The sequence below is a fragment of the Somniosus microcephalus genome, chromosome 11 (assembly GCF_052327205.1).
Source record: "Somniosus microcephalus isolate GS21.2 chromosome 11, FLI_Smic_1.0, whole genome shotgun sequence".
NCBI classification, from domain to species: Eukaryota; Metazoa; Chordata; class Chondrichthyes; order Squaliformes; family Somniosidae; genus Somniosus; species Somniosus microcephalus.
In genome coordinates, this window is record NC_140997.1 from 27672004 (window position 1) to 27692798 (window position 20795).

Here is a 20795-nt window from a genome sequence, read left to right on the forward strand (position 1 = left end):
TGAATAACTGTTGCGTCATGTGACCGCATTTCAGTCACTTGCAGTACTTGGAGAAAGAATCGATGAATGCCCGTATTATTATTTTTTTTATTCGTTCATGGGATGTGGGTGTCGCTGGCAAGGCCAGCATTTGTTGCCCATCCCTAGTTGCCCTTGAGAAGGTGGTGGTGAGCCGCCTTCAGTCCGTGTGGTGAAGGTACAACTGAGTGGCTTGCTAGGCCATTTAAGAGTCAACCACATTGCTGTGGGTCTGGAGTCCCATATAGGCCAGACCAGGTAAGGACGGCAGATTTCCTTCCCTAAAGGACATTAGTGAACCAGATGGGTTTAACAACAATCTGTTAGTTTCATGGTCACCATTACTGATACTAGCTTTTTATTCCAGATTTATGTCAGGGATATATTGCTTGCAAACTAGAAAATTCCAACATGAATGTTAAGGATATTGGGTCTTGACTGCTCAGAGAAGTATTCCACTAAAATTAAATTTAGTTCTGTCAGATTAAGACTGCAGTAAATTTCCAATTTAAATTGTTTGGCAAGGTTCAGTGGCAGCATATTGTTTAAAAAAATGTTTATATGCATATTGCATTAATGAAATTGAATAAGGTAGTTTTTTTATGACAGGTCAGAGAAGAGTCGATCTTTTCAGCATTATTCCATTTAAAACTCCGTTCCCTAGCCACCGACCCCATCTCTCTCCCTAGCAGCTGTCTGAGGTCGAACCAGACTGTTCACAACCTTGGTGTCATATTTGACCCTGAAATGAGCTTCCGAACACATATCTGCATCATAACTAAGACCGCCTATTTCCACTTCCGTTGGCTTTGTTACCTCTAGACTTGACTATTCCAATGCACTCCTGGCTGGCCTCCCACATTCTATCCTACATAAACTTGAGGTCATCCAAAATTCTGCTGCCCGTGTCCTAACTTGCACCAAGCCCCATCACCCCTGTCCTTGCTGACCTACATTGGCTCCTGGTTAAGCAACCCCTTGATTTTAAAATTCTCCACCTAGTTTTCAAATCCCTCCATGGCCTCGTCCCTCTCCATCTCTGTAATCTCCTCCAGCCCCACTGTAGTGTATGTAACCGTTCTACCTTTAAGAGAACTATTGTATGTAACCGTCCACCTTTAAGAGAACTATTTTAGGTGTTGCACTACTTTATCTTGGCTGCTGTATACTGTAATACCGGGAGTGACCACACCGGTATATAAGTGCGGTGTAATGATTTATTGGGCAGATTCGCCCTGACCTTCGAATAGTAAAGTCCTGTTAAAGTTACTCTTGTAGTCTGTGTATTAATTCACCATATAACCCACAGACTTTACAGTGGCGACGGGTTCGATCTTACCCTGCGGCAGCGACACACCCGAAGCAGTTAACGAGCGTCGAGAAGAGGCACCCGCCCTCGTCATTCTGCTGAGAGAAAACTCGAGTCTGCAGAGCAAGGAAGAAGGAAGGATTCAGACACGAAGCCTTCCATCAGCAACAGGCTGTTATTGTCCCTTCTGCCACGGCGGTGAGTGAGCCGATCAGCCAAGAGAAGCAAGTCGGCCACGTTGACTGTGAGTAGGGGGAAAATAAAAAGAAACGGAGGATAAGGGCGGTGAACTCGACCACGGTCGGGGGAAAGGAGCCGGACAGAAGTCGGGCCCAGAGGCGCTGAGACTGGGGCAGCGTAGGGCACGGAAGCCGCGGTACAAGCGGGAACGCAGCCGGTGTGAGAGACCGGGATACAAGCGGGTTGTCCCCAGCGCCGGTTGCCCTGCCGAGAATAGGGAACAAGGAACGCACTGAAGCCGGCGCGCAGGCTGCGAACTCCGAAAGCCAGCGGTCGTCGCCCGAAGGGAAGCTTACCCCTCCAGCCAGGGGAAGAAACGCGGGAAGCCGCCAGTAGGCGGGGAAGAAGACAGAAGCGGAAAACCACCATTTTGAAAGTGGGCGGGGAAGAAGACAAGCGCGGGAAACCGCCATTTTTGGAAGAAAAAAAAGTAACGAACAAATTCGTTGTGGTTTCTCAAAAAGATAGTGAAGATGCCTAAGCATGGTAACATCAACAACTTCGATTCCGAGGTGGAAGATTGGGCCACGTATGTAGAACGCATCGAGATATATTGTGAGGCCAATAAAATAGCAGATGATGATAAAGCTCTCACCTTATTAAACGCAATGGGGGCGAAGACATACGGGCTATTGAAGCATCTTCTATCACCAGCTAAACCGGCGGATCAGACTTTCGCTGATATTGTTGCTGTCCTGAAGGATCATTTGAACCCCACACCGCTGATGTTGGCGGAACGATTCAAATTTTATGCGAGAATGCAACGGAAAGAGGAAAGCAACGCGGAATACTTGGTCGAATTGCGTAGACTAGCGAAATACTGCCAGTTTGGGGAAAATCTGACAGAGGCATTGAGAGACAAGTTCGTGTGCGGGTTGTCGAAGGAAGGAACACAAAAGCGACTGCTCGAAGAGAACGATCTTACACTTGACAAGGCTGTCCTTATTGCAGCATCACACGAAGCAGCCGCGAGAGGCACTGCGGAAATGCAGCTGAAGGCAGCGGTACTCAGCGTGGATCAAATGACTTCGGGTACAACAAAATTTTATCGTTGTGGGAAGACAACACACGACCAGAACCAATGCTGGTTTAAAAACCAGGAATGTAGAAAATGTGGCAAGCTTGGTCACATAGCTAAAGTATGCCGGTCAGGAAAGAAGACCAACAACAGAAAAAAGTCACCGCAGGAAAAGTACAGCAAGGTACACAAGGTGGCTGAGAAGAGTTCAGATGAACAGAATTCTGATTCAGACCCGAACGGCCAGGAACTGGGTAGTCTGAGAATTCACAATGTGAGTAAGGAAGCTGACCTACAAACTATCTGGGTCACACTAAAAGTAGCCGGAGTCCAAGTGAAAATGGAATTGGACACAGGATCAGCCCTATCAGTCATAAATCGAAGGGATTACAACCGGCTATTATCACATATACCCTTGAGAGATACCAAGATCGTATTGCAGACATACACGGGGCATAAAGTATACCCCATGGGAAAGATACAAGTCAAGGTGAGAGACAGGGGCAAAGAACACCAAGGAATGGACTTATATGTACTACCTGAGGGAGGTCCACCACTTCTGGGACGGGAGTGGATCAGGGAAATAAACATGGAATGGCACTACCTAAAAGCAATAACGAGTGAGAACTCGGTGAAGACAATCAGCTCAGACTCTGAAACGGATGACGACAAGACCAGCCCAGGTGCGAAAGACAAGTCTAAAATGGACTTGCTGACTAAGGTTGGAAAAATGAAGGAGTGCATAAATACTGATGCTTCAAAGGAGAACAAAGTTTCAGAACAGAATTCCACTGAACAACAACAACATAGTTTGGCAGAGAATTCTGAGTCTGTCCAGTTTACAGACATGCACAAGTCTGAGGAACACCGGGCTCGAACTCAACTCCATTTCAAATTACAACAGCAATTAGAACAATTGAGTTGCCGTCTCGAGCAAGAGATAAAAGCAATGAAAACGTTCTTTGACACAGAGTGGGAGAATCTGGAAAGACAACAGAAACAGCTGAGGGAGAAAAGGGAGCAGGAGCACACAAACCGTCTGCGCAAGGAGGCCAAACGAATCAAAGCTGATTCAGTTTCTGAAGGTGCGTGCTCTAATCTGGTGGAGCAAGATGTTCAGCAACTGAAGGCGCTTGTTAGCAGATTGCAGGCAGAACAGGCTGAGTTGGTCGCCATGAATTCCGAGCTCCTACTGAAGTTGGGTGCAGCATCACCGGACGATTCATTTGTGGAAATTCGAATGGTGGAGGCTGCGGATGATGGCGAAGTAGAAACAGCAAAGGAGCCCCAGGGCAAGGTTATAAACAGCCCTGCAGCTACTGGGAAACGGATGAGGTCAGAAGAGTCAACGGTCAGCCAACTCCTTCATATGCTGAGGGACAAGACTCTGAAATGGGAACAATTTGGACATGAGTCTAAATCTTCAAAGGAGAAGGGTTTGGAGCTCCCAAAAGTTATTGGAATAGCTGAGGTTGCAACACAGACTGAGAAGATGGCAGCAGAGCAAACCTTGGATGCCAAAAGTACGCTGATTCACGTCAATGTTGAACAACAGAATGCTGAAACAGCTGCTCCAGTAGAGGGATTGAATAATACAATCAATCAATCTCCCAATGAAGTTGAAGTATTGAAATCACGAATGAGGTCATTAGTAAAAGACTTGCAGGAAGCCCAGAAAAAGCTGGATGAAACTGAACGCATGAAGAAGTCTCTTCAGGAAAGATGTCTGGATTTGGAACAAAAGCTGGCTAACATCCAGCTGGGTATGGAGGAAATAGAAGACCCTCTCGCTGGCCTAGCTCAGGACGACACCGAATATTACCATGACCTGTTGGACGACACCGAATATTACGATGACCTGCTCTGCCCAGCTTGTGATGAAAACTCCCAAAGTGCAGAAACCATGAAGAATCACCTAAAGTCTAAGGAACATCGGGAGATGGTGGCACTACTACGGAAAAAGGAGGACGAGAAGGAGGAACGGTGCATGCAGCTGGCAGCTGACAGTGGAGCCCAGAGAGTCTCCAAGAAGCAGAAAAGGAAAAGACGAAGCAGAAGACGATGACCATCTGAACCATTATCACCTCTACCAGGCCACGCACGTGGTCTCTCCGTACGGAGCCAAATCAGTTTGGAAGTAGAAAAACTTCCCAAGGTACTCAAGCTTTTAAAAGTCAACAATGCTGGTTCAGAAGTGACGGAAGTTCAAGCTGTTAAGTCCAGTGAAGGACTATTGGATGAGTCACTCCAGCAACGTGAACCGACTACACCGAGACTGAATCTGTGAACTGTTGTCCGCAGAGACTGAATCTGTGAACTGTTTCCCGCAGAGACTGAATCTGTGAACTGTTTCCGCAGAGACTACATCTGTGAACTGTTTTTACATGAAGTTGGATATATGTTGGCCTAGAAATTCAGTGCCCTTAGCGCCGATTTTGCGGCGTTAGAGGGCCTAGCGCTGCAATTGGCGCCGGTTCCTAAATTGCCTGGGGCCCTTCCGCGGCGGTAGACCGGTAGCGCTGCGCCGGCACCGATGACGTCATCGGTGTGCGCAGCGTCCCGGTTGCCGTGGTAACCCGGCCCCAAGCCGAAATTCAGTTGCGCCCGCCTCGCCCGTGGCAGGCGCAACTAAGACTCTGGCAACAGAGTCTTCCCCCAGTGTGCGCCGACGCATAAAGGTGGAGCGGCAGCCGGCCGCGTTCCCGGCGGCCGCCTGCCCGCACCTCCCTTCCCGGACTCCTGCATTCCCCCCCCGCGGCCCTGATCAGTGTCTCATGCGAGCCCGGCACTTCCCCGAGGTGCCGGGCTCAGATGTCGGGTCAATCCGCCGGACAGTTGTCGGCTGCAGGCAGCTCCTCCTTAACAGGAGGAGGAGGCCTGCAGTTCCCCCGCCTGCCGCACCGCATCGGGTGCCGCAGCGGGGGATTAGCGCCGGGAAACCCAAGTTCACGCCCGTTTTGAGGCGCTAAAGGAGGGTTTTAGCGCCCGCCGCCGTCTGGGCCTGGCGCACCCGAATTTTCGTCGGGCGCTGCCGCATTACCGCTGGCGCAAACTTTCTGGCGCTACAGCCCTGGCAAGACCAGAACCCAATTTCTAGGCCGTTATGTTTAATGGGGAATAAGTATGTTGTAAGCTAAAAAGGGAGGATTGTAGTGTATGTAACCGCTCTACCTTTAAGAGAACTATTGTATGTAACCGTCCACCTTTAAGAGAACTATTTTAGGTGTTGCACTACTTTATCTTGGCTGCTGTATACTGTAATACCGGGAGTGACCACACCGGTATATAAGTGCGGTGTAAGGATTTATTGGGCAGATTCGCCCTGACCTTCGAATAGTAAAGTCCTGTTAAAGTTACTCTTGTAGTCTGTGTATTAATTCACCATATAACCCACAGACTTTACACCCACAACCCTTCAAGATATCTGCGCTCCTCTAATTCTGGCCTCTTAAGAATCCCTGATTTTAATTGCACAATCTTTGGTGGCTGTGCCTTCTGTTGCCTAGGGCCTAAAGCTCTGGAATTCCCTCCCTAAACCTCTCCACCTCTCTATCTCTTTCTTCCTTTAAGACGCTCCTTGAAACCTACCTCTTTGACCATCTGCCCTAATTTCTCTTTATGTGACTCAGCGACACATTGGGGTCGATTTTCATTAAGCTGTCGGGAAGGAGGCGGGACTACAACTTTCAGGTTTTAGTCCCGCCTACATCGACGTCCGGTCAATCCACGCGATTTTCCCTTGATTGACCTTGTTGAGCCCGCCCAGCGGGCTCAGCAGGCCAATTAAGGGCCACCCGGCAACAGGTGACATCACAGACTGAAATTTCATCTGTCAAGAGGTCTTGACAGATGAAATATCAGTGTTTCACAGCTGTTTGAAGCTGTCAAACACTGACAGTCTGACTTCTAACCTGAGTCCTTCTACACAGACTCAGTTAAAAATCTCACTGGCACTAAAAGCTGAAGGCTGTCACTTTTGACAGATCGCAGCCATTCAGCTTTCAGTGCCAGCTGAGTGATGGACTCCCGACGCCTACAGGAAGAAAGGCTGTCAAGGTAAGTACAGGTAATTTAAACTTCTTTACACACTTTAGACACACCAAACACACTTACCTTTGCACTCATGCACCCATCACTCACCTGAACATGACATCGCGACCCCTCCAAGTCCTTCAACCCGACGGCCCGCCTGCTCTAACCTGGCGTGGTTTGGAGCCATCGGGAATCCCACACGACACCCCTCAAAATAGGGATTAGGCTAAAAACTGCCTGTTAACTACCTGTTAACAGGCAGTTCATTGGCACTAATCCCTTCCCGCCTCGGGTCGGCAGGTCCCAGTACCCGCCCCCTCTGAAACTTACGCGGAGGCGGGTTTTGGGCGGGATGGTGTCGGGACCCCCGAATTCGGGATTTTTACCCCCCGCCCACCTAAAAGCCCGCCTCACGGCACACTGAAAATCTAGGCCATTTTGTTTGCTAACGCTCCTGTGAAGTGTCTTGGGACGTTTTACTATGTTAAAGACGCTATATAAATACAAGTTGTTGTTGTTAATAAGCAGAAGGAATAAAGATTTTACAGCCAGCACTTTATTCCATTTCCTTTCCTGTGTGTTGCAGTGGATTTTCACCTCTTGGGTTTAAATCCAGTGAGACATAAAACTCTCTGCTGGGCTGGCATGGAATGAATTCAAGCAGCCCATGTCCAGTTCCTGTAGTGAGCACAGACCCAGAACAAAAGCCATCTCATACCATCGAGTTCAACCATTTCAGACTATAAATTGGCCCGTGTATTTCTTTATACATTTTTTCCTCTTGTTTCCTCACATGGTAGCTGGTAATGTTGCTGCGATCATCATTCACACCTCATCTAGAGCCATCTTTTGTTTCTCAACTTGTTCCATTACCATCTCCTTTTGCCTTGCAATACAATACAATACAATACAAATCGCTTTATTGGCATGATAAGGTACATCTTATGTTGCCAAAGCATCAAAATACATTTATGGTTGAACACATAAACGCGGTTCCATTCATACAGTGTATAAACAGGTATATCCCTGAGTTTATAAATATATTTTCGCCTTGTTTATATATACTCTTGTCTTAGTTTACTGGTTGTCCCTCTGTTCATGGCAAGCTGTAACATAGTGTGCCGCCAGTGTTACACAGCTTCTCTCCTCCCCCAGTAGGAATGGGAGTTTTTGGTTGTCAGTCAGATTTCTGAATTCAGGGCATATTTGTGAGAATTTTTGATTGAAATTCTCTCTGATGCCCTGATATTTTCCACAGGCTGTGAGGAAGTGCATCTCTGTCTCAACTACTCCTTGCACCATCGTTCCTTTTGTCAGTCAATCTCTCCTGCCCTCCAGCCTGTCACAGACTTTCCCCTTTGTTCTTTCCTCCCCTCCCCGCTGCCCCTGCTTACAAATCTCTCTTCACTAACCTTTTCCAGTTCTGACGAAGGGTCATCGACCCGAAACGTTGACTCTGTTTCTCTCTCTCCTCGATGCTGCCAGACCTGCTGAGTGTTTGCAGCACTTCCTGTTTTTATTTCAAGTTAACACTAAACTGGCAATCTCCCTCAAAGGTGGCCTGTGTGGAAAATTAACATGTAAAGTTAGGAGTATTCTTTTGTGGCATGTCGTTGGGGTAGAGTGAAAGGAGTTTAATGCTACATCTGGCCCCAACAATACCTGGTATGAGAATGCTTGCTGGACATCAGGTGCACAATGTGGAAATTTGTTTCCTTATCCTGTGCTGAAATCCCTCACCTTGATCAGTACAGAAATTCATTGGAAAAAAATTGAGGGCTGATTTTCCTCTTCGGGCCCCTTGCTGAGACAACAGGTATAGCACACCCAAGGTCCATGTCGCCTGTGAGGGGAGGAGTTCGCCACATTATCCTGGCCCAGGCCATTTGCTTGAGCCAGGTGTCCTCCTGGCACCGGACTGCCCCCCCCGGTAGGGCCTTGCATTGGGTTTTGGCAGGGGGGTGGGGTGCATGAACAGGAGAGTAGTTGTAGGCATGAGCAGCCCACCAGATGCACTGCCGGCTGCCAATATTAGGGCCTTCTGGCCATTGCTGGAGATTCCCCACCACCCTCCATTTGGGTGTCCCGCGGTCATACCAAGAGAAAAGTGAGGTGGAAGGGGCCAGGAACGCCTCCTCCCACCTCATTAACATGCTAATACTTGCACTTGCTGTAGGCGCAGACCCAGTTACGATGATCCAGGAAATCCCAGACCAGTGCAGGGCAGTGGAGAGCTGATCGAATGGCTCTATTTCCTCTTTGCTGAACACAGACACAGTGAAAAGGAAAATCTACCTTATGATTTTTTAAAAAGTGTATAAGGACTTTTCACTACTTATTAAAAAAACATTAGTTGTGTAGTATTTGTTTTGATGGAGAGAGGATTATAGAATCGTACAGCACAGAAGGAGGCCATTCGGCCCATCATGCCTGTGCCAGCTCTTTGAAAGAGCTCTCCAATTAGTCCCACTCCCCTGCTCTTTCCCCATAGCCCTGCAATTTTCTCCACTTCAAGTATTTATCCAATTCCCTTTTGAAAGTTACTATTGAATCTGCTTCCTCCCCCCTTTCAGGCAGTGCATTCCAGATTATAATAATTTGCTGTGTGAAAAAATTATCTTCCTTTCCCCTCTGGCTATTATTATTAGAACTAATACATTTGTACTTCCTGTGATCTAGAATCACAGCCCAAATAAATACCCAAAATAAGGTAGTATGTGTCAAAGTGGAAGCTGGAACAAGCCCATTATACTTTCTTCACTTGATGCTGTACCATGCCTTTCAGCTCTTCAATCCACTGCTATTTATATTAGGGTTGGGTGGGGGATACAGTCTGCTTGGGATAGATGTAAGAACTTTTGAACCTTTCCTTAAATAGTAGCTTTCACCCGTTCACCCAAAACTCGGCTGCCCATGCCCTAACTCGCACCAAGTCCGGTTCGCCCATCACCCCTGTGTTCGCTGACCTACATTGGCTCCCAGTTAAGCAGCGCCTCGATTTCAAAATTCTCATCCTTGATTTCAAATCCCTCCATGGCCTCGCCCCTCCCTATCTCTGTAATCTCCTCCAGTCCCACAACCCCCCAAGATAACTGCGCTCCTCTAATTCTGCCCTCTTGAGCATCCCCGATTATAATCGCTCAACCTTTGATGGCCGTGTCCTCTGTTGCCTAGGCCCTAAGCTCTGGAATTCCCTCTCTAAACCTCTCCGCCTCGCTACCTTTCTTCCCTCCTTTAAGACGCTCCTTAAAACCTACCTCTTTGACCAAGCTTTTGGTCACCTGCCCTAATTTATCCTTATGTGGATTGGTGTCAAATGTTTTGTCTTAAAATACTCATGTGAAGCACCTTGGGACATTTTAATATGTTAAAGGCGCTATATAAATACAAGTTGTTGTTGGAAATTATTAGCTAATTTTTATGGTGTACACATGAAGCATAATTTTAGTATTTTTAGCTAAGATATAAATGGAGAGTGACTAAAAGAGGGGAGCGTATACCAGCTGCCTGGGGTTCAGTGGTTTGCAGCCCGGCCTCTAAGAAAGATCTCCCATGGACAGTAACTGGAACATTAATATAAACAGTCAGAATTTTTCATTCTCCATCCCCTAATTTGTGTTTATTTGTATCCGCTGCAAAGAAAAGCAAATGTACAACCAACAAGCAAAATAATTAGCAATTGAAAAACTCCCACTGATGTTAAAAATGCCAGCTAGGGTCCTTCTGTCTGTGTGATTCTAGATTCAAGCTGGCTGACCTCTTGACCTGACAATTCATTGAAGGTGAAGATTTGTGAGACTGACCTTCATTCTCAGCAAATCCTGTTGCTTGTTGGCAGAGAATAGACTGGTAGTGCCAATGACCAAGTCTTCATGACTGAAGAAGCAATAAAATGGATGATACCCAGTGAAAGAGTCTAAATGCAAAAAAAAAACCTGGGAAAACTCCAAAGGGAGAAATAGTCTTAGAACATAAGAACGTAAGAAATAGGAGCAGGAGTTAGGCCATTTGGCCCCTCGAGCCTGCTCCGCCATTCAATGAGATCATGGCTGATCTTCTACCTCATCTCCACTTTCCTGCACGGTGGCATAGTGGTTAGCACTGTTGCCTCACAGCGCCAGGGACCCGGGTTCGAATCCGGCCTCAGGTGACTGTCTGTGTGGAGTTTGCACATTCTCCCTGTGTTTGCGTGGGTTTCCTCCGGGTGCTCCGGTTTCCTCCCACAGTCCAAAGATGTGCGGGTTAGGATGATTGGCTATGATAAATTGACCCTTAGTGTTAGGGGGATTAAATACGTGGGGTTACGGGGATAGGGTGGGATATGTGTTGGTGTAGGGGTTACGGGGATCGGGTGGGATATATGTCGGTGCAGGCTCGATGGGCCGAAATGGCCTCTATCTGCACTGTGGGGTTTCTGTGATTCTGTGATCCCCAGATCCCTTGATTCCCTTAATATTCAAAAATCTAGTCTTGTCTGTAAACTCATTCGCAACGATAATTTTGTAATGTACTTTCAGCTGAAGTCCAGCAGCATTCGGTGCAATACAACCGAGGGGAAATGGGCAGACTGAGGCACCAATTGACGATTGCTTTTAGGCAACAAGTGGAGATCCGCCGCAGCCTCGTGGAGCTTGAAAATACCAACATGGAGCTTCACATTGACACCTCCAGACATTTACTAACCATAGCTGAGTGAGTTCCACAGACATTGTAATAATAGCACAAGGACTCGAACACTGTACTGGTTGATTGAATGCAAAAGAACTGAACATTGCAGGGCATTAGCAAATAACGTGCTTGTTTGTCGGGTATGATTCAGTGATCTTATATGTACCTGTGACATCACAAAAATAAAATCGCCTTATGTCACGCTGGCTTTCCCACAACCTGGGAGACCCTCCTTTTACTTTTGTAACATGCTGCCACTAATGGTGGGGCCTGTGGGAGGACCAGTGGCAAAAAGTACTTGTATTCCATTGCCTCTAAAATGTCTTTTTGGGACACACACAATGTCAGGTGCTGGATGTAATCCGTGGTGTGGAGATTGCATCCTTTATATTGTCCCCTGTTGTTGCTGCTTGGAGTCCTACACTCCTGGTTATCACTATTAAAGTGCCTATAATGCCCCATTCTGACCCGCCTGGCTCCACACAAGGTCTATCCTGCAGCTTTTATTTTTTTTAGTTCCTTTTTGTAACTGAGTGACATTAGGGCTGCGTGAACAACCTGTGACCATGACTAAGTTTCAGCCAAAAGCTGGGTTGTGTTTCAAACCCACGGAGAGCTACGTCTGCTGTTTGGGATAATTTTGCTGTCAATGCTGAAGGTGAATTAAAAGTACATTTTCCCACTGCAGCGGAGGCATCCGTTGAGCTGCGTGGGAAGGCTATTTGGCAGGAAGGCAGTTAAAGTCACAGCAGCAGAATCCTCACCCTACAGTGTAAGCTGATTATGACTACACAGTCTTTTTCAAGAGCACTGTTGCTATCTCTCTTCAACTATTGCGGCCATTGCTTGCCTGATTAGTTCAGTTCTAACACCGAATCTGTTTTTTTTAAACTGAAAATAGTATTCATTTGAGTTTTACCTGCAAATCAGCAGGAGCATCAGTTCCAGTACATCCATTACCTTCAACGTGACATCTTTAAATTTGATAGGGTAGAAATTCATCTTGGCGCTAGTACAGAAACGGGTGCTATCACACAGTCCGCCTGTTAATACAGCTTGTTTCAATGGAGCTGAATATCTGATGGAGTGTATAACGGGTAGCCGAAGCAATGCCATTTGTGTTGCGTTACCGCCACGGTGAATTTCTACCCCAGTAAGAGCCAAGTATTCTATGGGATTACAACAGAAAATGCTGGAAAAACTCAGCAGGCCAAGCAACATCCGTGGAGAGAGAAACAGAGTCAACGTTTCGGGTCGAAACCCTTCTTCAGGACTGAGAAAAAAAGGCAGGAAATGAAACAGATTAAAAGGCAGTTTGGGGGTTGGGAAATGGGGGAGGGGATGAAAGAAGAGACATTAAGAGATATTCAAGGTAGACGAGGTGGTGATAGGACAGGTAAAGAAACAGACAATGGCTCTAGATGAAGTGTGAAATGCGCTGGCAGAGTGAGAGACAGCTGCCATGTGGGAGAGAGAGGAAAAAAGGGAAAAGGCACAAACCAAAAGTGTGGATAAAAAATATAAAAATATAATAGATGCCTTTTCCCTTTTCTTTGTCTGTCTCTCACTCTGCCAGCGCATTTCACACTTCATCTAGAGCCATTGTCTGTTTCTTTACCTGTCCTATCACCACCTCGTCTACCTTGAATATCTCTTAATGTCTTTTCTTTCATCCCCTCCCCATTTCCCAGCCCCCAAACTGCCTTTTAATCTGTTTCATTTCCTGCCTTTTTTTCTCAGTTCTGACGAAGGGTTTCGACCTGAAACATAGAAACATAGAAGATAGGAGCAGGAGTAGGCCATTCGGCCCTTCGAGCCTGCTCCGCCATTCAATGAGATCATGGCTGATCATCCAAACCCTAGCACCCGGTCCCTATACCGACAGCCATCCCACCCAAGCCCTATCCCTGTAATCCTGTAACCCCACGTATTTAATCCCCCCTAACACTAAGGGCCAATTTTTTTTTTATCATGGCCAATCAACCTAACCCGCACATCTTTGGACTGTGGGAGGAAACCGGAGCACCCGGAGGAAACCCACGCAAACACGGGGAGAATGTGCAAACTCCACACACACAGAGTTTTTCCAGCGTTTTCTGTTGTTATTTCGGATTTCCAGCATCCGCAGTATTTTGCTATCGTATTCTGTGGGATTCTTTTGCTCAAAGTCCCTATGTTGAACCAAAAACAAGTCTTTTTATCTGTAACTATTGGGAATGAACATATTAATGAGACGTATAATGGTGTCTACCATCCAAATCGCTGTTGTATTTTAAATTTTCTCCATGTCCCAGCCCACACCCTCTGCTCCTGACCTCCCATCCGTGGCAGAACCGTCAGCATCTTGCTGCCTCGCTCTGAAACCGCCTCCCTAAACCCATTTGTCTTGCTACATCTCTCCTCGTCCTTCAAAAGTCTCCTTAAAACCTACCTCTGCCCACCTGTCCTCCATCACACCCCCTGCACCCCCTGCTCACCCCCGAATCTTGCTCAGGCACAACCCGCAACTGTGAAATACCTTGACGGGTTTTGTTAAAGGCACACCGTTGTTGTTGAGTAATTGACATCCATGTAGAAAAGTTTATTTTTCCCCAAAACATATTAAATAAAGTAGTGCAAGTTGTATATGATTCTACTCAACACAGAGCTTCAAATCAACCAACAAAGGTATCTTTAGTCGCCTTATCTGAGGAAGGATGTGCTTGCCATGGAAGGAGTGCAGCGAAGATTCACCAGACTGATACCTGGGATGGCAGGAATGACGTATGAGGAGAGATTGGGTCGATTGGGCTTGTACTCGTTGGAGTTTAGAAGAATGAGAGGGGATCTCATTGAAACTTATAAAATTCTAACAGGACTAGACAGACTAGATGCAGGAAGGATGTTCCCAATGGCGGGGGAATCCAGAACCAGGGGTCACAGTCTAAGGATAAGGGGTAAGCCATTTAAGACAGAGATGAGGAGGAATTTCTTCACCCAGAGGGTGGTGAACCTGTGGAATTCTCTCCCACAAAAGACGGTTGAGGTCAATTCGTTAAATATATTCAAGAAGGAGTTAGATATATTTCTTAAGGCTAAAGGGATCAAGGGATATGGGGAGAAAGCAGGGACAGGGTACTGAATTTGGATGATCAGCCATGATCTCATTAAATGGCGGAGCAGACTCGAGGGGCCAAATGGCCTACTCCTGCTCCTATCTTCTGTGTTTCTATGTTTAAAAGAAACAATGTTTTGATTTCATATAGAATTGTGTTGGAAGTAAATGTCAGTATTTTGATGATAGATCATGGTATTATACAGCAAATTGAACTGATAGATATGCGTAATATACCATACATTGTTTGAAATTGACCTTGAAAAATTCAGTTACAGTGAAACAAACCATAGATTTTTGTCTTACAATGTTCTGATTGTTGCACAAAGTATCTGTGGGGATGAGTTGAAGATTGTAGGAGCGGAGGCTGGGTGCTATCAGGATTGTGGATGCATTGGTGATTATTTTCCAGAACTCCCTGGACTCAGGAAAGGTCCCGGCAGATTGGAAAACTGCTAATGTAACACCCTTATTTAAGAAGGGAAGTAGACAAAAAGCTGGAAACTATAGACCAGTTAGCCTAACATCTGTGGTTGGCAAAATGTTGGAGTCCATTATTAAGGAAACAGTAACAGAGCATTTGGATAAACATAATTTAATAGGACAGAATCAGCATGGTTTTATGAAGGGGAAGTCATGTTTGACAAATTTGCTCGAATTCTTTGAGGATGTAACATACAGGGTGGATAAAGGGGAACCAGTGGATGTAGTGTATTTGGACTTCCAAAAGGCATTTGACAAGGTTCCACACAAAAGATTACTGATCAAGATAAGAAATCACGGGATTGGGGGTAATATACTGGCATGGGTGGAAGATTGGCTATCTAACAGAAAACAAAGAGTTGGGATAAATGGTTCATTCTCGGGCTGGCAATCAGTAACTATTGGTGTTCCGCAGGGGTCAGTGCTGGGACCCCAACTCTTTACAATCTATATTAACGATTTGGAGGAAGGGACCGAGTACAACATATCCAAGTTTGCCGACGATACAAAGATGGGAGGGAAAACAGTGAGTGAGGAGGACATAAAAAACCTGCAAAAGGACATAGACAGGCTAAGTGAGTGGGCAGAGATTTGGCAGATGCAATATAATGTTGGAAAGTGTGAGGTTATGCACTTTGGCAGAAAAAATCAAAGAGCAAGTTATTATCTAAATGGAGAGAAACTGCAAAGTGCTACAGTACAAAGGGATCTGGGGGTTCTGGTGCATGAAACACAAAAAGTTAGTATGCAGGTGCAGCAGGTGATCAGGAAGGCCAATGGAATCTTGGCTTTTATTGCGAGGGGGATGGAGTATAAAAAACAGGGAAGTCTTGCTGCAGTTATACAGGGTATTGGTGAGGCCACACCTGGAATACTGCGTGCAGTTTTGGTTTCCATATTTAAGAAAAGATATACTTGCTCTCGAGGCGGTTCAGAGAAGGTTCACTCGGTTGATTCCGGAGATGAGGGGGTTGACGTAAGAGGAAAGGTTGAGTAGGTTGGGACTCTACTCATTGGAGTTCAGAAGAATGAGAGGCGATCTTATCGAAACATATAAGATTGTGAGGGGGCTTGATCGGGTGGATGCAGGGAGGATGTTTCCACTGATGGGTGAGACTAGAACTAGGGGGCATAAGTTAAGAATAAGGGGCTGCCCTTTCAAAACTGAGATGAGGAGTAACTTCTTCACTCAGAGGGTAGTAAATCTATGGAATTTGCTACCCCAGAGAGCTGCGGAAGCTGCAACATTAAATAAATTTAAAATGGAGATAGACTGTTTCCTAGCAGATAAGGGAATTAGGGGTTACGGGGAGAGGGCAGGGAAGTGGACGTGAGTCTAGATTCGGATCAGCCATGATCCTATTGAATGGCGGAGCAGGCCCGAGGGGCCATATGGCCTACTCCTGTTCCTACTTCTTATGTTCTTATGAATTTTGCTTAGCTTGAGAATGGGGGTTGGGGGAGAAGAATGAGCAATCCCTCATTTATAGAATTATTGAAGCTTACAGTATAATAAGCTTACAGTTTCATAATGGCAGTGCTGGCTCTATGCTAGCTTTGCTCTTGCCATAGCCCTGTATCTACCTCTGCTTCAAATACTGACCCAGTCTTCCCTTAAAAGATGATGTTCTGCCCTCGCTACGCGCTTCTATGCAGAGCTAGACAGATAGCGAACAACTCGATATCTTCCAATAAAATCACAAGGCTTGACTTTTCTTGTAACGCTTTACTGAACGATTCTAATTGTAAAACTGAAATACAACACAGAAATGGAAGCACACATTAGTATACAAGCGCATAACTGATATGTATACACAGATTTAGGTACGCCTGAGCAACACAGTACATTCAGTAAACTGGGAGGCATTCTCTTTAAATTAGCCCTGTACATAGTGTATGAAAATACAGCTACTAGTTAATCAGCTAGACAGAGAAAAGTTACAACTAAACATTTTCTACAACATACAGTGCACATTAATCATCTATAGCATTCTAGAATACTCACAGACAAACAATTTCCAAGACTCAAGCATGGGGACAATACAACTGCCCGGAGCCTGTGCTGCTGTAGGAGCACCGTGGTGTAGGTCTGTGTCCCAGCGAGGACTCCACGAGGACTACGTAGCAGTCCTGTGGGGAGCGTGATGACCTCATCACGCTCGGTAGCGTTGTCCGCGCTTGGGGCGTCACGTGATGCGCGTGGTCGCGTTTCTGGCCGTGGAGGCCGAAGTCGGGAGCGGGAGGCCAGGCTGAGCCGATGCTTGCCGCGGGAGCGGAAGATCGCGTCGCTCCCGGCGGCTGGTAGATGCGGCCGAAGACGCTAGGCCGGGCTGTGCCGGCAGCCTTTCTGGAAGGCCGAGTCGGGCCGGCAGCCGCCTCACGCACGTCACGTCGTACGTGCCGTGATGTCAGCACGCTACGTTGTACGTGACGTGACGTCAGCACGCTAAGGCGCGTCTTAAAGGGGCAATGGCCCTAAAAGGTAAGTTAAAGGGGCAACGGCCCCAACAGGTAGGTTATACATATATAAGTAAGTTAAATACATACAGTGAGGTTAAGTTAGAGGGAGAGGCAGCACACTCCCCGCTTGGTACAATTCCATTGTACCACTACAGATACACAATAAACCTGAAGAAAACGTCCTTTGGCTGCAACATACTCAGAGTCCGTTCTCTAGGTTACTTCAGAAAGGAGGATCTCTGAGACTGGCCTCAGAAACACTTTGATAGGCCCCTCCTTGACAATCTTCACCTCCACCTTGCGGACCCTCTTGTCCCTGGTCGGCAGAGTTTTGACAACCAGGCCCACTGGTTGCTTGGCTGTCTTTCAGCAAGACAACGTCTCTCACTTTGACGTTTGGCTTGTCTTCTGTCCATTTCCTACGGCTCTGTAGGGTGGACAAATACTCTCCTCTTTGCTTGGGGAATGTCCGTCCCTCTTCAAGGCATTTGAATTCCTCCTTGAAGACATCATGCTGGACAGAGCGAATGATCACACCTTTGGCTTGTGAAGGCTCACTTGTGCTGGATACTTCTTTAGAACATTTCCATCCTTTGCGTTCTATGTTGTCCGAATTCCCCTTGAAGGATGCTGCTACATGAATGAGTCGGGCTGTGGTTCGGCAGAGTGTTCTCCAGCTTGAGAATCGCTCGAAGCTTTGTGAGCCCAACTGAGATTCTGAGGCTTTGGTGACCAGGGTCGTAACTTCAGGCCGAATCTCAGTATCAGCTTCAGGCTCCACAAGGGTGAAGGGATTGGACTCAGGAGTCTCCTCTGTGTTGACATTAGACAGGAAAGAGGGGCCCGAGAACCAACTGCTTTGCTGTAGGTGTGCTGCTGGTATAGACCTGGTAGCATGGTCTGCAGGGTTCAGGTCTGTGGAGACATAGCACCACTGGTCAGGGTGAGTGGATCGTCTGATACGAGTCACCCGGTTGGGAACATACACGTAAAACCTTCTTGTGGAGTTGTGGATGTAACCAAGTACAATCTTGCTGTCCGTGAAGAACTTGACGGCGCCCACATCGATGTCAATCTTGTCTCTGATCAACTGTAGGTTCCATTTTGCTTCTTTTTCTGGGAGGAGTGGAGCATCCCACTCACTCTGATCCGATGAGAGTTCCCGTACTAATGCTTTTCCTTGCATTGTTATGGGAGCTACGAACCCCAAAGGGTCGTACAAACTGTTGACTGTGGACAGGATGTCTCTCCGTGTGAATGGCCTTTCTTCACGGGACACCAGGAATGTGACGCTGTCTGTTTCCAGGTTCCAGGAGAGCCCCAGGCTCCGTTGAAGGGGGGGAGGATCCACTCCAAGGTGCAAATCCTTCAGATCCTTGGCACGGTCCTCTGCAGGGAAGGCTTCCATCACCTGTCCACTGTTCGATGCTACCTTGTGTAGTCTCAGGTTGGGCTCTTTCCATGACCAACAACTTTCAGGACGGCCATCTAACTCCAGAAGGCCCGAACTCAACAACTCTCGGCGGATAAGGCACCCAGCGAGGTCCTGTGTACCCTGTGGCTCGGGTGAGGACTGCTTGGCTGGATTGGCCGAGTGCTGTGGAGGTCTCTGTAGGTAAGTCTTGCTTGTTTCTTCTCCTTTAAGCTCAGTGTCTCCAAAAACAGGCTGTTTGCTACTGTGTTGAGTAGCTGGTTCTGCGTTGAGATAGTTGGATGTTTCCTTGGAGAACAATTTGGAGTGTTGTTGGACACACTCACTTGTACGTTGCACTGGACTGAGGGGCTGTCCCAGAACATATGTTTCCTGGCTGGGCTCCCCGCCTTCGTTCTCCTCACCTTCTTCATAAGCTGCGGCTTTAGCTTTAGCTTTAGCGGCAGCTCTCTGGCTTTGGAGAATGTGGAGACTGGCAGCGAGGTCAGCTCTCTGCTTCATAACCCTAGCTTCTTTTTCAGCAAGGGCCAATTGAGCCTGGGCAGCTTTTGCCTTGGCACGTGCTTTGGCGGCTGCAGAAGCTGTCGATGACGACGGTCTGCTGGACTGCCGAGATGATCTAGTGGATACTTTAGAGGACTGTGCTGTCTGCTTCATCACACTAGCGTCGAGGTCAGCTCTCTGCTTCATCACACTAGCGTCAAGGTCGGCTCTCTGCTTCATAAGGTCAGCTTTCTGCTTCATCATACTAGCTTCGAGGTCGGCTCTCTGCTTCATAAGGTCAGCTTCTTTTTCAACGAAGGACAATTGAGCCTGGGCAGCTTTTGCCTTGGCACGTGCTTTGGCGGCTGCAGAAGCTGTCGATGACGACGGTCTGCTGGACCGCCGAGATGACCTAGGGGATACTTTAGAGGGCTGTGACTTGGCATCGTTTGCTAGGAGAGGCTCATGCTTCTCGCTTGACTGGTCGACGTCCTCTAGGGTATATTGTTTTCCTGAGCGTAGACTCATGGTAGCTGAGTGGTATCTTCCTGCGCTTGAGCCCGCTGTGCTGTTGTCTTTTTACTGTTCTGCCCTCGCTACGCGCTTCTATGCAGAGCTAGACAGATAGCGAACAACTCGATATCTTCCAATAAAATCACAAGGCTTGACTTTTCTTGTAACGCTTTACTGAACGATTCTAATTGTAAAACTGAAATACAACACAGAAATGGAAGCACACATTAGTATACAAGCGCATAACTGATATGTATACACAGATTTAGGTACGCCTGAGCAACACAGTACATTCAGTAAACTGGGAGGCATTCTCTTTAAATTAGCCCTGTACATAGTGTATGAAAATACAGCTACTAGTTAATCAGCTAGACAGAGAAAAGTTACAACTAAACATTTTCTACAACATACAGTGCACATTAATCATCTATAGCATTCTAGAATACTCACAGACAAACAATTTCCAAGACTCAAGCATGGGGACAATACAACTGCCCGGAGCCTGTGCTGCTGTAGGAGCACCGTGGTGTAGGTCTGTGTCCCAGCGAGGACTCCACGAGGACTACGTAGCAGTCCTGTGGGGAGCGTGATGACCTCATCACGCTCGGTAGCGTTGTCCGCGCTTGGGGCGTCACGTGATGCGCGTGGTCGCGTTTCTGGCCGTGGAGGCCGAAGTCGGGAGCGGGAGGCCAGGCTGAGCTGATGCTTGCCGCGGGAGCGGAAGATCGCGTCGCTCCCGGCGGCTGGTAGATGCGGCCGAAGACGCTAGGCCGGGCTGTGCCGGCAGCCTTTCTGGAAGGCCGAGTCGGGCCGGCAGCCGCCTCACGCACGTCACGTCGTACGTGCCGTGATGTCAGCACGCTACGTTGTACGTGACGTGACGTCAGCACGCTAAGGCGCGTCTTAAAGGGGCAATGGCCCTAAAAGGTAAGTTAAAGGGGCAACGGCCCCAACAGGTAGGTTATACATATATAAGTAAGTTAAATACATACAGTGAGGTTAAGTTAGAGGGAGAGGCAGCACAGATGACATGGCCTCTGCCTCA

At 47.3% G+C, this 20795-nt stretch overlaps 1 protein-coding gene across 4 annotated transcripts in view; it reads left to right on the top strand.

Moving 5' to 3' along the window:
• LOC147110430 (kinesin-like protein KIF19) overlaps positions 1-20795 on the top strand; it is a 196371-nt gene that overhangs the window by 94499 nt on the left and 81077 nt on the right. For all 4 annotated transcript variants that reach the window (XM_086000408.1, XM_086000407.1, XM_086000405.1 and 1 more), the window contains exon 11: positions 11135-11309. In XM_086000408.1, the coding sequence (XP_085856534.1) occupies positions 11135-11309 (175 nt within the window). The remainder of the gene's footprint in view (positions 1-11134; positions 11310-20795) is intronic.